The sequence below is a fragment of the Guillardia theta genome (genome assembly GCF_000315625.1).
Source record: "Guillardia theta CCMP2712 unplaced genomic scaffold GUITHscaffold_103, whole genome shotgun sequence".
NCBI classification, from domain to species: Eukaryota; class Cryptophyceae; order Pyrenomonadales; family Geminigeraceae; genus Guillardia; species Guillardia theta.
The window spans coordinates 234700-249955 of NW_005434571.1; the positions used below are offsets into that span (position 1 = coordinate 234700).

General features: G+C 52.3%; 4 protein-coding genes and 1 non-coding gene across 5 annotated transcripts in view; 3 read left to right on the plus strand and 2 right to left on the minus strand.

Annotated features, from left to right (window-relative positions):
* GUITHDRAFT_145475 (hypothetical protein) overlaps positions 1-539 on the plus strand; it is a gene marked incomplete at both ends in the record, with an annotated part of 2126 nt that extends 1587 nt beyond the window's left edge. The window contains one exon of the mRNA XM_005823778.1: positions 309-539. Coding sequence (XP_005823835.1) covers positions 309-539 — 231 coding nt within the window. The remainder of the gene's footprint in view (positions 1-308) is intronic.
* A 1973-nt stretch (positions 540-2512) lies between these two features.
* Positions 2513-3316, minus strand: GUITHDRAFT_165646 (hypothetical protein; the record flags this gene model as incomplete). Its single annotated transcript, XM_005823779.1, has 6 exons — positions 3255-3316; positions 3059-3204; positions 2949-3008; positions 2822-2894; positions 2659-2774; positions 2513-2547 (listed from the first exon to the last, which is right to left on the minus strand). Coding segments are annotated over exons 1-6 (438 nt in total), but the record flags the coding sequence as incomplete, so codon positions are not given.
* Positions 3317-5912: 2596 nt separating this feature from the next.
* GUITHDRAFT_155134 (hypothetical protein) lies at positions 5913-6662 on the plus strand. The gene has a single exon (XM_005823780.1). It carries the CDS (start codon positions 6201-6203, stop codon positions 6519-6521), a length of 321 nt encoding a protein of 106 aa, XP_005823837.1. The 5' UTR covers positions 5913-6200; the 3' UTR covers positions 6522-6662.
* A 2611-nt stretch (positions 6663-9273) lies between these two features.
* On the plus strand, positions 9274-11629 carry GUITHDRAFT_165647 (translation initiation factor 5). Its single transcript, XM_005823781.1, has 18 exons — positions 9274-9316; positions 9367-9435; positions 9484-9558; positions 9610-9745; positions 9792-9861; positions 9916-10056; positions 10108-10152; positions 10202-10299; positions 10350-10428; positions 10476-10527; positions 10583-10649; positions 10696-10740; positions 10796-10826; positions 10874-10914; positions 10965-11016; positions 11139-11307; positions 11356-11392; positions 11438-11629. The coding sequence occupies exons 4-16, from the start codon at positions 9738-9740 to the stop codon at positions 11169-11171; spliced, it is 762 nt and encodes a 253-aa protein (XP_005823838.1). The 5' UTR covers positions 9274-9316; positions 9367-9435; positions 9484-9558; positions 9610-9737; the 3' UTR covers positions 11172-11307; positions 11356-11392; positions 11438-11629.
* Positions 11630-15108: 3479 nt separating this feature from the next.
* On the minus strand, positions 15109-15180 carry GUITHDRAFT_t99. The gene has a single exon. It is a non-coding gene; the product is annotated as a tRNA-Cys (tRNA).
* Positions 15181-15256: the final 76 nt, after the last annotated feature.

Here is a 15256-nt window from a genome sequence, read left to right on the forward strand (position 1 = left end):
GTCTGCATTCATATATTTCATACGTGTTCCATATGTTGCAGCAGAAGAATGTTCTGGGTGGTCCCATTTTTTGCGGTTGATGTTCTCGGTTTGACTCACCTATCCCCACCTACCCTTACCTGGTCCGCGCCTCGCCTTCCCCCCCGTGCTCCCCCCCTCGTCGTATTTCTCCCTTCCCCCCCCCCTCCTCTCCTCCTCTCCTCTCCTCTCCTCCTTCTCCTCCTTCTCCTTCTCCTGCCGCTGCTTCTCCTTCTTCTCTCTTCCTCTCTCTTCCTAAGGCGCATGGATGGTGTAACCTTGTTAAATAGGATCGACAGAGCTTGGCAGAAAAAATGCAGGAGGTAGGAGAGGGCGGGGGAGAAGCAGGAGGAGGAGATGGGGAAGGGAAAGCAGGAGGGGAAGGAGAAAGGAACACAAAAGCACGAGAGGTCTGCCTGTCAAGCTCGGAGTACTACGACAAGGGAAAGGACGAGTGGGAGAGCTGCGATGAGTTGGAGTTGCCCTACCCTTGTGCTGGGTTCGACATCACGACAGTTTGAGTTTCCTCGTAAAACAACAAAAGAAGAAGACTGAGCTGAAGGATGAGGAGAAGTCGGATAAGGATATGAAGGGGAGGTGAAGAAAGATGAGGGAAGGAGGAGGAAGGCGGGGGAGGAACGGAGGAGGAGGAAGGAAAGGAGGAGGAGAAGGAGGGATGCAAACCATGACATTGACAGAGGTTGGGGAAAGGATTTGGGGGAGAGGGGATGCCTGAGCAGAAAAGGCGTGAAGGGAGGGAGGAGGAAGAGGAAAGGGAGGAAGGAAGGAGGTAGAGGAGGAAGGCAGATGAGGGATTGAGGGAGAGGAGGAATGGAGGGAGGGCAGGGAAGAGATAGCAGCGTTGCGTGAAAGAAGGAGCTCAGAACGTGACAACGACTGCTTCCTCCTGGTCTGCATGTGACCCTTGAGAGGAGAAGGACATGGGGGAGAGCGGCGCTTCCCTCTCCAAGCTGTATCCTCGACGAGATGATGACATGCTGAGAGGCACGTGAGGAGGAGGGATGGGGGCAGGTGGCGATAATGGTGAACAAAGCGCAGGCAGAGGAGGAGAAAGAGCAGCAGGTGAGGAAGCAGGAGAAGAAGCAGGTAGTGGTGGAGGAGGAGCAGGAGAAGGAAAAGGAGGAGCAGGAGCAGGAGCAGGAGCAGGAGCAGGAGCAGGAGCAGGAGCAGGAGCAGGAGCAGGAGCAGGAGCAGGAAATTCACCTAGCTGTCTCCGACAGGCTCGAATGTCTCCCGCCCAATAGGTTTCTCCGAACGGATGGAGCTCGCTGAGAGCTCGTAGTGAGGCAGCGCAGGATAACATAGATTGACATTATTTGACACTGACGAGGAGTTGATGATGATGATGATGATGATGATGATGATGTTGTTGTTGTTGTTGATGATGATGATGATGATGATGATGATGATGATGATGTTGTTGTTGTTGTTGATGATGATGATGATGATGATGTTCATGATGTTGTTGATGATGATGATAGAGAGGATGATGATGGAGAGGATGATGATGATGGAGAGGATGATGACGATTATAGTAGTAGAGGACGAGGAGGAGAAATGAGGAGGAAGGAGCAGGAAAGAGCAGGAGGTGGAGGAGTGGGATGGGAAGAGGGAGGATAAAAGAGGGAAGAAAGAGGATGGGAGAGCGAGATGGAGCAGGAGGAGGATAACGAAGAAGTAAAACTGCAATCGAGTACCTGCTTCAGGGTTTCGATGGCTCCTTTGAGTCCTGGCACAGGGAAAGAAGCGGACTGTGACGGGGACTCGTCCTCCATCGAGCTGCTCATTGAATCCTGCGCTCAGCATGAGCCAGGATGGAGGGGAAAAGAAAGAGGAGAGAAGGAGAGTACTAGAGAAGAATAGAAAGAGAAAAGAAGAGAAGAGAAGAGAAGAGAAGAGAAGTGCAGAGAAGTGCAGAGGACAAGAGAAAATAAGAAGAGGGGAAATGGGGAGGGGAGAAAAGGAGGAAAGCAGGAGATGACGAGGAGAGCAGGAGAGCAGGAGAAGAGCAGAAACGACGAGAGTGAGAAGAGCCGACCATATGTCTTCGCTCAGCGGCCGCAAGCATCCTCGACTCCTCGGTCTTCATCCAGTTCTCGAAATTCTTCGAGACCACGTCCGAAGGGACATCAACTGCCTTCCTCCAGCTCTTGCCTGCAGGGCCTGTCAGACGTCGAGAGCTGGCTGGTCCCCATGAAGATGATGGAGAAGGACAAGAAGAAGCAGGGGTGCAAGTAGAGTACGAGCTAGAGCTAGAGCTAGAGCTGGAGCTGGAAAGGAGAAGGATGAACAGGGGCAGCAGCAGAGGAAGCAACAGGAGCAGGGGCAGGAGGTCGAGCACAAGGAGGGGTTGATGGCAGCAGACCGCTGGCAGATCGAGGGAAGGGGCTCTTTGTTCTTTGCGGGGAGTGCAACTTCGAGCTAGAGGAGAAGCAAACAACGACCGCCGACATGTCGTCGCAGGCAACAGATTGAGGGTTAGTCATCAGGGCAGTCAGACACGCCCTCCTGTTCCCAGCTCGTCAGAAGCTCTCACTTTCAGACAGTGCTCGTATGCAACAGCAATGGAACCTCCCTTCCTCTCTCACGCACTGCCACTCGAGCTTCTCCTCCTCTCACCTCCTCGCCTCGCTGACAAGTTCCCAGCTTGCACTCTGTGCGCTCGAGTGCGAGCGGACGATCTCCATGGCCTCGTCTTGGCTGATCTTAGCCCACACGCTCGGCGACGCGATCAGCTGCCATGGCAGTGAGACAAGACAAGAGGAGCACAGCAAACGGTCACCAGGAACAAATCTTGAGATGTCACCGTCAAGCAGGACACCGGCTCTTCATGGAAGAGACCATTGGTTTGACAGCTGATCGCACAAGTCAAACAACTACCATCTCTAGTCAACCTCCCTGGTCATCACCTCATGTCTTGATGGGAGCGATCGCAGCAGCACATCTCCTGAAGGATCATCGAGTCCCTCCTGTTCGTTTGCTCGTCACTGATCAGTCCAGCATGTCTGCGGTGGCATACCATTCGCTCGCTACGTAAGCGTGCAAGCTTCCTCTCTGCATACAAAACACCTCTTGCTGGACGTTGTAGCAAACAATTATGCCATATTCCATCTTGCTTTCAAGGCCAAAGTAGACCATCTCTAGACTCAACTGAGAGAACACAAACTGATTGCCAAACTTACATCAGTGTTGCAGTGTTCTACCTTCCTGCATACCTGGATCATATCGTACAATCCCTCGCTCTCAGGCAAACGATTGAAAACATCTTTGATTCTTTCCTGGAGCATGTCCAGGTCCTCAAAGGAAATGGATCCTTTACCGCCATCAATTAGCACAAATAAGTCGCCCTTTGAAACCCCTGATAGCAAAACTCAACAATCAGTGTGTGATTGCTCGATATCCTACCACTCCCAATGTCTTGTAACGTGATCAGCCGGTGGTGACTTGGAACAAACTGATCATTGTGCAGAGCAGCAAGCGAGTACTTTCCGACAGATGTTATAGCCTTGTACTTGGACAAGCTGCTTTGCATTACAGTCAGCGGCTGCACTTTAAGATACATTTCCCAGCACCTCTGCTGCTCAAGGTATTGGCGAGTCAATTGCACAAACCCGCCGTCTGCGCGCATACAGTCAGAGCAGACACCTCAGGGTTACACATGGGTGGTACTCTACCATGAAGCCGGTAGATCTCGCATGCGGTAGGAAGGAGGACATGCTGATTGGAAAAGGGAAGGAGCGTCTCTTCATCTTCTGAGCGATTCTCTATCCTTGTTTCATCCGGCGTCTTCCAGTCTTGTATGCTACCCTGGTTCCCTTGGAAGGAGATCTCAAAAGGCGAGTCCGCTACTTCCCTGCTCGCAAAGCTGTTCTGGACCTGGGGGGATAATGATTCCACAGTCCTCGAGTACTCGCTAAGTGAGGTCTGTGTTGGTTCTTGAGCATCCTTGAACTCGTCGTTGCTCTGAGACTCGTCGTTGCTCTGAAAGCAATCAAACGTGCAACAAGACATGTCTTCCAAGAGCTGACAAATACTCCAGCACAGGATGAATCATGTGGAGACGATGGTCTTCTTCAGCCGCACCGTGCGTGAGCTATTGTTTGCTATCCGACATGTTTCTGTCCAGCATATCAGGGTCAGCAACTGCCTATCTAGCTGCGCATGCTTGCTGCAAAAGCAAAACTACCAAAACGTTACCACACTACAAATCACGGATCCATTGATGCAACAAAGATGATGTCATTCTGATGGAAAACATGCACTCCCGCACGTTCCCAACACAACAAATTTCAGAAGCAAAACAGTTTGCTCTCACCCACCACTGAAAGATTCTCTCCTCACCATACAAGTCTGCATGCACATCTCAATCTCCACACAACTCCTCATTGCAACGTTCAACACATGACATAACTATGCACATACTCCTGACTTGGGCCTCTCATAGCTGGTAGCTTCTTCCAACCACGTCTGCTTATCTGCCTTCCAGCTATCATCGAACTATCTCAGCCTCCCGAGTCCGAGGCCCCCAGCCAATCGAGCGCTGCAATCAGCCAAGGCTCCATTCTCCTTGCTGCCAGTAACTGCCCAGTACTACGGTAACTGCCCTCCGAGGCTCCATGGCAGCCCTATCGGCATCACGAGGGTCTAAGAAAAATCCTCGAGCTCTGCCATGCCATGATCGCATCCCTCAACATATTCTCCTGCATTGCCGCGGTCACCAGGTTCTCGATTCCGCCATGATCATTGAAGCGCAACTGAGAGCGGCTCTGGGATAAGTTCTTCAAGGCTTGGGGCAGAAACCGTACAGTCCCCTGAAGGAGGAGCCTGACAGGATCAACCGAGCATGCTGCTATCACCTCACTCTACCAGCTGAGCTATCAGTTCAGCCTCTCCCCAGGCTCCTTCTCCAGCTTCCTCCCCCACAGCCGCGCCGGCATCGCAGCCACTACCACAGTCATCGCATTTCGGAGTGCGGCCCTTCTCATCGGGTGGCAACCACCCCTGGTTCTCAGGGACTAGTACCCCCTCCTCACCGTATGTAGTAGTGACAGAAGCGGTGACCGAGTAGTAAAACCTGGTTGACTTCTCAGGCACTTTTTTGAGTGCCAGCGGCCTCGGCCCGGTCACACGGCCTGCCGGGTGCCGTGCTCCGGAGTCCGACTGAAATGAAAATTCAAAAAAAGCAAAAATGGACCTGATGACTCTTGAGTAAAATATCATTTTTGGAAGAACAGTGTAAGCCTCAGAGGCTGCTGACAGCTGACTTCGAAACGATGTAATTTTGGCTCTCTTCGTGTCACCACCTGATCCGCCCTTTTGTAATCGGGATTCGAGCACTTCTCCATGGCCGACTCGCTATCGACTTTATCTAAGTGGATCACTAGTGTAAAATGGCAAGGTCAGTGGCCCTTGCATTTAGCCGAAGATTTCGACTTTGTTTTTGGGATGACCTAGCAGGGATTGGCGTGTGGACGACCACGGGTAGGTGGACACTACTGGCCCTTATGGCATTCTCGTATTCAGATGTGATGAATGAGAAAAGCATAAGTACATCTCAATACCAAACGGCACACCTACCTTCTTAGCAATCTCTCACGCGTGCGCAGTACCCACCCCCCAGCTAGGTACCCAGAGCAGGAAAAAAAAAATAACCCACCCCCCTTCCGTCCCATACTCCTGCACTCTTGCTATTTTTGATCTTTGGCGGGGAAGAACCCAAACACCTACCCCCTTAAGACAGCAGATCATTCGATTGAGCTCCTATTGCCAAAGGCTACACATCTATCCTGAGGCCTCTGCAGGGATAATCCCAGCTCTACTCTGCACACTCCGCCTTGCGTCCCCCTAAAAAACCAGCGGCCACTCCCACCAGCCTGCTCAAAGATCCTCCATTCTCTCCTCCACACTGTCCTGCTCCCGCACGCCCCCCCCTCCCCCCCCCTCCTCCTCCTGCTCTTTCCCTTTCATTCCGTACCCCATACGTACCTATCATCTTCACGCCAATCACATCGAGATTTGCCAGCTGCATCTCTCCCTGCTTTCGTGTTCCAGCCTTTCCGCTACGCTGGATCAGAACGCCCTGGACAAAGTAGCAGCAGCGTCGGAAACTCTCCTCTTCAAAAGGGTAAAGGATGTGTTTCCCCGAACCGGTTTACAGTAGTATGGCGTTCCAAAAGAAGATCGAGCAGCTGCATACTGATTTCACTCACTTGGAACTATCACGAAACTCATCAGGATCCGACTCATGCCAAGCTGCGTCAGACGACCTAATGCAAATGTTTTGGAGTGAGCTGCCAGCAAATGCGTGCCCGTCATCGTCGGACAGTCCAAAGAAAATCTGCAGTCACTGTTCAAGACTGAACTCGAAGGCCATTGACTCGCAAGGCAATGTTGAGTGTGCTGGATGCTATAGATTCTTCAAAGACTCGCAAGACAGCTTGGAAGCAACAATAGACGACCATGGAAACTTCCGGTCTACATGATTGCGTTGATCGAATCGGCTGCTCTGGCCCAGGATTGTGATCGCGGACTGACTGGGTGACTGCTCCCGAGCCACATTGCAACCGTTTGAGATCTATTGCTAGTGACCTGGAAATTTTGAAAGCTGGATCACAAGGTTAGTGCGAAATCGATGTGTGATTGATTCTTTTGCAAAATTCTGAGTAGCTTACCTATTCGTTGTACAATCATTAAAGTCATAAAGACTCTTTCCTTTTTTCCTTGGATGAATAATGACTCAGCGGCGAACCGGTGACGGGCGGCGCCACGAGTGCGCGTACTCCGGCGACCCTGGCTGCAGTGCGCCGACTCTGAGCAACGGATACCGCCAGGTTCAGTCGCGGCCGCCAGTCGGAACGCGGCGGTATGTGTCTCCGACTACCGCCTCAGGGTACCGTGCTTGGAGGAGCGATGAAGTGAAGGAGGAGGTCACTGGGGCCTCGGAGAACAACAACACATCATCCTACCCTAGGCGACTCATAGTAGAGGAGCTTCAGCTCGTAGATCGCACACCACCTGGCATGACGTCAGAAGGCTCTTCCTCCTCCCACCACTGGGCCAGTCAATACAAGTCACCTCTTTTCATTTGCGTGTTTGTCAGCCCGGATTTCATCAGCCAGCCGCATCGCTTCATGCACAGAGTTTTGACCTCCGTCGCCTTCATTTCTTGCAGCATCCTTGTCAGTTCATGATACAAGACTCATCGCAAGATCTGAACAGTGTCAGGGAAAACAAACTCTCTTCCTATCTCTACAATTGTACATCCTTTCTACCCGGCAGCCTCTCCTTTCAATGCTTTTCCTTCTAGCACAACTGGTTCTTAGAATAGTAGTCACGGTGAGGTGCCACCGTACGCCGGGGGCCGCGGGCCCGGGGCGGCACCCCCGGCCCGGTGCCACGGTGGGCCCGCCCCAGTGGCGCGGCCCGGCCAGTGCGGCGCCCGCGGGGCCCGGTCACAGCCTGGGACGGTCACTTTGAGAGTCGCGGCGCCGGGCACCATTCACACTCAGGCCGGCCAGTGAGGGCTGGCGGCCGATCACTCGGAACTGGGCCAGTGACCGCTCCGACCGGCCCGGCCGGCGCGGCCGGGTGGCCGATGGCCGGGGAGGCTCGGAGGCTCGGGCCGGTCGCCGCCGCGTACGGTCGGACCGTCTCCGGGACTGAGTCGGGAGGGCGGCCTCCGCCCGGCCGGCGCACCGTGGCCGGGCGGAGTGACTGGCGACCGACGGTCGACCGGGGCGGCCCAGCCGGGGGCCCGTCACGGTGCCACGGTGAGCGGAGCCTCGGAGGGCTCGGACTTTAAAAAGTTTCACAGGAGTGTGGCTCTATTTCGAGGAAATGTTTCAACATGGTTCAAACAAACTTTCTTGGCCACCATCTCCCTCCACCCACCCATGGTGTGCTGACCCCATCTTTTATCACCCCTACCCCTTCAAAATGGATCATTTCCTCTATTGACCCCAAATTCACAGGTTCAAAAGGTGGGTCTTTCCCATGACTTCATACCCCCACACCCTTCTCATACTACCATTTTGATTGATACCCGTCATATTTAGAGTCCCCACCCCCCTTTTAGGCTCACTATTTTTTGGATGCTTGTCGTATGTGGTACTTGCTCTTTGCAACTCATGTACCCACCCACCTTTAGACTTCATACAGTGGAAAATGGACCGGTAGTACAGGGATAGCTCCTCAATGGTTTGAAAAGTCCATCCGATCTATTTAGTTTCGCACGAAAGAGTGGGATAAGGAGGGGTACTTTTTATTGAGATGGGTGGGGTGTCAATTTGAGGGGTGGGGTACATACTATAGGGTAGTCTCTCCACCAACCTTACGGGTAGGTGGTGATGACCGGTACTACTCCATTCATGAAGGGCCTTCAGCCCCCAAAGTTTGCTATCAGTGGTCTGGTGGATGATGTACTGCAGGGGGGTAGGGACAGAAGGTCATATATGCCATATAGGTAGGGTACGGTTCTTCCCATGGGGTGGGCTGTTACAAATAGGTAGGGTTGAACCCCTTGGTATTATTGGACAATGGTGGGGTACTCGTTGGAAGTTGGTGGTATGAGGGGTAGGGGGGTAGGTGGGTGGTTATCACGCGTTTTGCTGGCAGAAGATGGTTGGGCAGAAATAAATCATGCGAGGAAAAGATGTTGAGATGAAAGAGGAAAAAGTTGCGAACAATCGTATCAATGCACAGGAATGAAGTTTATGACATGCTCGTTTCATGTCTGCACATGTTTCTGATGATTGTGACTTGCAACTATATACGATATGGATGGTCCAGCATTTGGGAATGGATCACAACAGTGTGGCAATCATCAATTAGAAATCTCAGACTAAAGCACATGCTTGTAGCCTGACAAGTAGAGACTCAAGTCTTTACGCCAACGTGCCTAGATGTTTCTCTTAGATTCGTGCAGATTAGTATGCATGTCATCAGCAGACTTTGCTGGCAATTCAGTAGCATTTCAGCAGCTCCGTTGTGAATCCCCATTGTGAATTTGTCAAATTCAAACGCACGGGGTGATGATGATCATACAGCCTGCAAAATTGAGCTTCAGATTACTTTGAGGGGACATGTTTCTGATCAAAATTTGTTCACCGAGCACGTAACATTACACCTTTTCTGTATTTTCATGTGTATTGCTTGTATGCTGTTGAATCCAATTTCAAGAGATCGTCAAGCTCATTTGATTATCAGTTATTGTTCTGATCTGACATGACTCATTGCAGCCTCTGCATTCACCCCTTCGACAACTCTTGCCGTGCTGCCCGTACGCACTGCAGTGTCTTGTGCTGACGACGTGACGACTGCTTCATCCAGCGCGTGCTCTCTTTGAGCACTACTACTCTTTCTACACACGCCATCCCCGTCAACTTTCGCTTCTACAACGTGACCTTGACCTTCCCCGAACCTGCTCGGATAACTGTTTGCTCCCAGGCCGATTCCCCCATCAAGACTGCTATTTTCTCCCCGCACAGCGGATGCGTGGGCACATATAGATCGAAATAAGAGGTGATGATATGGATCTGCATAGTTTTGTCGTTGAGACTTTCACGACTTTAGGCTACACATATCGAGACGAAAACGTCCCCCCCACACAGCATTCATTTAGGACCATTACGCTTTTAAAGCCTTTATTGCGAATTGAAGATCGTACCATAGTTTCATAGAGGTCATACGAATCTGCAAAGATGTCTCGGTGATTTGTTTTCTATTTGCATTGCCGAATCGTTGACAAAATCCAGTGAATGCAAGCGAGTGAACATGAACGGGTCCCAGGACCCTTATTACAGGTACACGATGCCTTGCATCCAGGTCTGTTTGACATCTTTCTGGATAAATGCTTCATTGATCCCTCCCCGTTCGCAGGTGAAGGTTGAGGGCACGACCAAGATGATCAAGTCTGTGCTGATCAACATCGAGGACGTGTGCCGTGCCATCGGTCGCCCTCCTGACTACCTCCTCACTTTCCTCGGCCAAGAGCTCAGTGCAAACAGCAAGATTGAGAAGGTAGATGCTTGTTTTTGCCTGCTTGTATCTGATTTTTGCTCTTCTGAACAGGACACTGGAAAGGCGTACGTCTCAGGATCTTTTGAAGAAAGGAAGGTATAGTGACTTTCACGTCGCCCTCCAACCTATCAACAGCGTGGGATAGGTTCAAGAACTTGTCTTCAAGTTTATTCGGGAGACTGTCACTTGCCAAAACTGCAAGAACCCTGAGACAACCTGCAACATCGAGGGGAACAAGAAGAAGTATGCCTAGTTGAGCCTGCTGATGGATGTTCTGATTTGACGTGGCACAGCAAAATTCTTTTCCTCACGTGCAAGGGATGTGGCGGCCGGACTGATCTCGACCACACTGATCGCTTCGTGAAGTACATGGTAGACCAAGTACTTCGGGGCGCATCCTGCTTCTCACATGAAGTCAGATCCTCCATCCCCCTGATGATGCAAACTACGGACATGCCAAGTCCGCAGCAGGTACAGGCTCCGGAGCGAGTCGGGGGTTGGAGCGCTGAACTTAGATCTCGTACAGGGGCTGTCGGTGCTGCTCTCTCCGAGGCGACTGCGCTGGATGAGGCTCAGAAGAAGAAGAAGAAGAGGTGAACGTCTCCCATTCTAGCAAGAGACATCTGATGCGCAATGCAGCAAGAGTGCGGAGGAAGACGATGAAAAGGCTGAAAAGAAGAAGAAGTAGATTTTCATTCCTCTTCACTCGCCCTCTCTCCTCGTGACGATATGCCTGTAGGAAGAAAAAGGACAAGGAAAAGGACAGCGAGGTGATGGAATGCTTGGATTGGTCGTCAATCTCATGCTCTGTAATCAGGACGAAGGGGATGATGACGAGGACAAGAAGGAGAAGAAGAAGTGATTGAGATAAAGATATACCTTATGTTCACTTCTAACAAGATACATAGGAAGAAGAAAAAAGACAAAGACGCCGATGACGAAGATTCGCCGACTGGAGAGGTGACTTCTTCTCGCTTCCAGTTCGCGCCCCGTAACATACCATGCACAGGACGGAGAGAAGAAGAAAAAGAAGTGATCTGATAGTTGATCCCTATCATAGAATTTCTCAATGCAATTTGCAGGAAGAAGAAGGACAAGAAGAAGGAGGAAGATGAAGACGACTGGGACAATGACTGGGGCGATGACACCTCAGAAGCTGCTGTAGCTGCTAGGCAGGCTGCCCTCATGGGGTCCAAGAGCTCCGACCCCGACGCCATCACAGCCAAGATGGAAGGCCTCATGGCGAAGAAGGTGAAGACGGAGCTTTGTGTGCTCGGAATGGGCTGACTTGCTTGGCAGGCGGACGAGACCAAGGAAGAGGATGCACCCGTTAACGGTAAGGGATGCCCTTCCACTGCTATGTTGGGTGATGGAAGGACAGGGGCTGGCTCAGGCTCTCCAGATGAGGACGACGAAAGCGACGTCGACGTTGACGACATCTAGACTAGACCCACCTAGCTCTTCTCTTCAGCATCAGATACATGCTCCATGGCTGAACTCGATGCGTATCGAGCTCTAGCTGATCCTGCCCGTTGACAGAGATTTTTTTGGGCAATATATGCCTCTTTGAGCCATGTCTAAAGTCGCTGTATGGAAAGATACCCTCAGTGGACCTGAACCGGGTCGCAGAGGATGCTTGTTTTCAGATACATGATGGGAGGGATAGTTTATTTTCTTTCACAACCAGTCGATCGATCCCCTGTTGCAGCCTGACGGTACTGACAGCAAAAGGGAGACTTGATACACAGTGGAACATCTAAGGTTATGTTGCGCAGTAAAGAAAGTGATCTGGGTGAACAATCATATGCCATGGATTGCGAATCTTGTGTAAGAGCAGCTACTGAGGCGGACCAGCTCAAATGCTGACATACAGTAAAAGAGATTTAAAAGCGAGGAAGCGAAACTACATATTTTCGAGACAGAAAATAAAAAACAAAATCGAGATACCAAACGGTGGGGGATAATGCGGCAGGCCCGGGCCGCCCCCGGCGGCCGCCGCCGCGGGGGCTCCGAGTCCGGGGAGTCCCGGCAGCGGCCGCCCGGCCGACCAGTTGCCTCGAAATCGGAATGTGCCGCCGGATATCCCGCCGGAGTCCGCGATCCGATCATCCGATGATCGGAACCCGCGGCTGATCCGAACTTCCGGGCGACCGGAGTGAACTTGGCACCGTGACTGCCAGGCTACCGTACCGTACTACCTGCCGGTCACCGGGTGGCAGACGGTCACCGCCGGACCGGCCCGGCCCCCGGGATCGGGGGCCGGCGACTCGACTCTGATTCGGCAAACTTGGAGACTCAGAGATCGGACCGTACGGTCACGAGTCAGTGGCACCCGGACGGTCGGATGGTCAGTCTCCGATCAGCACCGGACAAACTTGGCAAAAGCGGCGCCCGCCGGGCCGCGCGGCTCCGGCACCGTACAGGCCGCTGACACACGGTGAGCCTCGGCGGCAGCCGCCGGCCCCGGCCGGCCCGCGGCGCCGCCAGTACGGGCGGCCTGCCACTCAGTGACGCAGTGCTGCCGGCGTGACCGTCCGACAGCCGTCACTGCCGAGACGGACAAGCCTGGGCGGCTCAGCTTCCGAACTTGGAAGCCTTCCCGGCAGTACGGTAAGTTCGGACACTGCCGCTGCCCGCGGCACCGCCGCGCAGTCCGATCCGCTGCGCCAGTGCCGTAGTGCCAAGTTTGCAGTGCCCGGCACGCGGCAGCCGCAGTGATCATGTGATTTCGGAACTAAGTTCCGGCTCTGTCCGTCCCGGTCCGCTGAGTCACGCGGCCGCACTGCACGCTTCGCCAATGCAGCTCAGTAGGCTATAGCGTGAGGCCTGAAGTTCGGAGACTGGGCCACTGCCTCGAAGCTAGTCCGGCTCCCGGTGACTGGGCAGTCGGACTCGTTAGGGCACAATGACTCCGAGTCAGAAAGGCTCGGGCGTGTCGGAGCCCATACTTGAAGGAACTTGGAATGATCAGCCCGGCCACGTTGCTTTACCGATGTCGTGGTTGATTGCTGGTTTTTGCTTGCACTCGGCAGCTACAGTGTACTCTACCACTGTCAACTCCTCAGTGCGAAAGCAGAACTACTCAAAATCTGATCAGTTTGTAAGAAAGGCAGCCACTTCAAAGATATCGATCATATGTTTTATTCACATTAAATGTAGTGTACAGCGTGCAAAGAATATTGCAGTAAAACAATAAAAATAAAGCTTAGAAATCAATTGACCCTAAAGTTTCCATATCGATCGATCGACCTTACAGAGACATGCTGGTTGGAGAGGAGAAACGGGGAATATCCTCCACTTGGAACTAAGTTCCCCCATCGGTCGATCGACTTGCGTTGATGTCTTGTATCCGACGAGATCGCCGCATGGAAGCGATCAGTCAGCTCTTCAATCGCTAGGCTCTCGCTCAGAACAGGGCAAGAAGAATCCACGAAATCCTTTTCTGAAGGAAACTCGTCTTGTCCTTCCAGCCTTGAGGGCTTTTCTCCTTTCAGCTGACGACTCATTAGGGAGAAACCAGCTTCTCCCTCTCTTAACATCGAGTCAGAAACCATATCGAAACCAGCGTGCATACCACGACTTGAGGTCTGAGGGTTCTGCGAATATTGATCGTTTGTAATGGGCGGAGGACTGAGGGAACGGGCAGATGGGATTTGGAAATAGCGGCTGCAGTGATTCTTCTTGCAAGAGATTGAATCACTGAGAGGAGGGGGGAAGGGAGAGGGGCTTACAGAGGAGGGGGGGGAGGGGCTTGTGTGTAGGAGAACACTACTGTTGCTGCCGTGGGAACGGGCTGTGGGAGTGAGAGAGCAGGAGGATTTCCCTTTCCTTTAAGCATCTCCTACGGAGGGCGGGTGAGTCAGCAATGGATTCGAAGAAGAGTCTTTCCAGTTTTAAGAGACCCTAGCTCTTACAGATCGACGTCTTTTAGGGTTGCTTTCCGAATCCTTACCTTTCGATTTTCAAAAGTACAGTTTTCGTACTTTTTTCGATTCTTCATTACGACCGGTAATCAATGAACCGTTGAGATCTCCCATATCCCTTAGATCTTCATGGAGTGATGACAGAGTTAAGAAGGGGCCATCTCTTTTTTACTGTCAGCAACCGGGGGGCAAATAGTACCAGCTTCCAACCCCCATAAAATCCTTCCCAATCACCCTCCACCTTGACATGAGCCAGTACCCACCCTATCCTTTAGCCTATGTTATATACAACAATACACGGGTATTTACCAGGTACCAACCCCCCATCACTACCCTGCCGGGGTCCATGTTTCGTGCGGTATGAGCAGTCATTCCCCTCTTTACTACTGGTCAGTCTCGCCTGTGCCCAACTACCCCACCAGGCCAATCTAGGGGAAATGATCATTTTGATTACCCCACCCCTCCTGGTATCCGCGGCAACCTTTTTACTTTTGAGTAATATCTGTCTAAAAATATCATCAGTTTATATCGTATTTGTTCACGGTTTGTATCCTTTACCGCTGATACACGTCGACATGCTTTTTTTTCCCGGAGGCTGGCCCGACTGATCAGATGGGCCATGCCCAATGTCCCCCTTGGCAGTGCTATCAGCACCCCCCTGTGCAATAGTTCTTTTCGAGGGTCCGGGGAGTCCTGGTCCGTTCGCTGTTGTGAGCAGCGGCCCCGCAGACGGCAGTGCCCGGCCGTGCCTTAGCATGTCTTCCTCCGACTCGCCGCGCGGCCGGGGCACTGACTCCTCAGTCAGCACTACCATAATACTGTGAATCGGACCGTGACTGCGGGGGTCCGAGTCGATCCCAGTGCGCGCAGCCCTTACTAAAAGTGACTCAGTGCGGCAAGTCCGTAACCGTCCGTACTACCGTAACTTAACTTGGCAAGTTACTGAGTCACTGCAACATTGAAGTTGCCACTGATCGGGGCGCGGCGTGTCTGAGGCCCGGCCCGGAAGCCTCCTCTGCTCTCCTGAGTCCGATCCGATTGTCCTCACACTGACTCTCAGTACGAAAAGAAGTACCGAGGCTTTTAGTAAAAGCGGCCCGGAAAGCATGGTGGCAAAAAGATTTGACCAAGGGCGCACCCAGGTTCGAACTGGGGACCTATCGATCTGCAGTCGATTGCTCTACCACTGAGCTATACACCCGGTGCGAAATGCGGAAGTTCAATGCTATTTGTAGCCGACATGAGTGGTAGAACATGCAGAATGATGGAGGGAGGAG

Excerpts from the sequence above, each read along its gene's own strand:
- GUITHDRAFT_155134 (XM_005823780.1), top strand. The coding sequence starts at position 6,201 with ATGGCGTTCCAAAAGAAGATCGAGCAGCTGCATACTGATTTCACTCAC.
- GUITHDRAFT_165647 (XM_005823781.1), top strand. Across the intron at positions 10,153-10,201 it reads GATCTTTTGAAGAAAGGAAG|GTTCAAGAACTTGTCTTCAA; the intron begins GTATAGTGACTT and ends AGCGTGGGATAG. Across the intron at positions 10,429-10,475 it reads ATCGCTTCGTGAAGTACATG|ATCCTCCATCCCCCTGATGA; the intron begins GTAGACCAAGTA and ends ACATGAAGTCAG.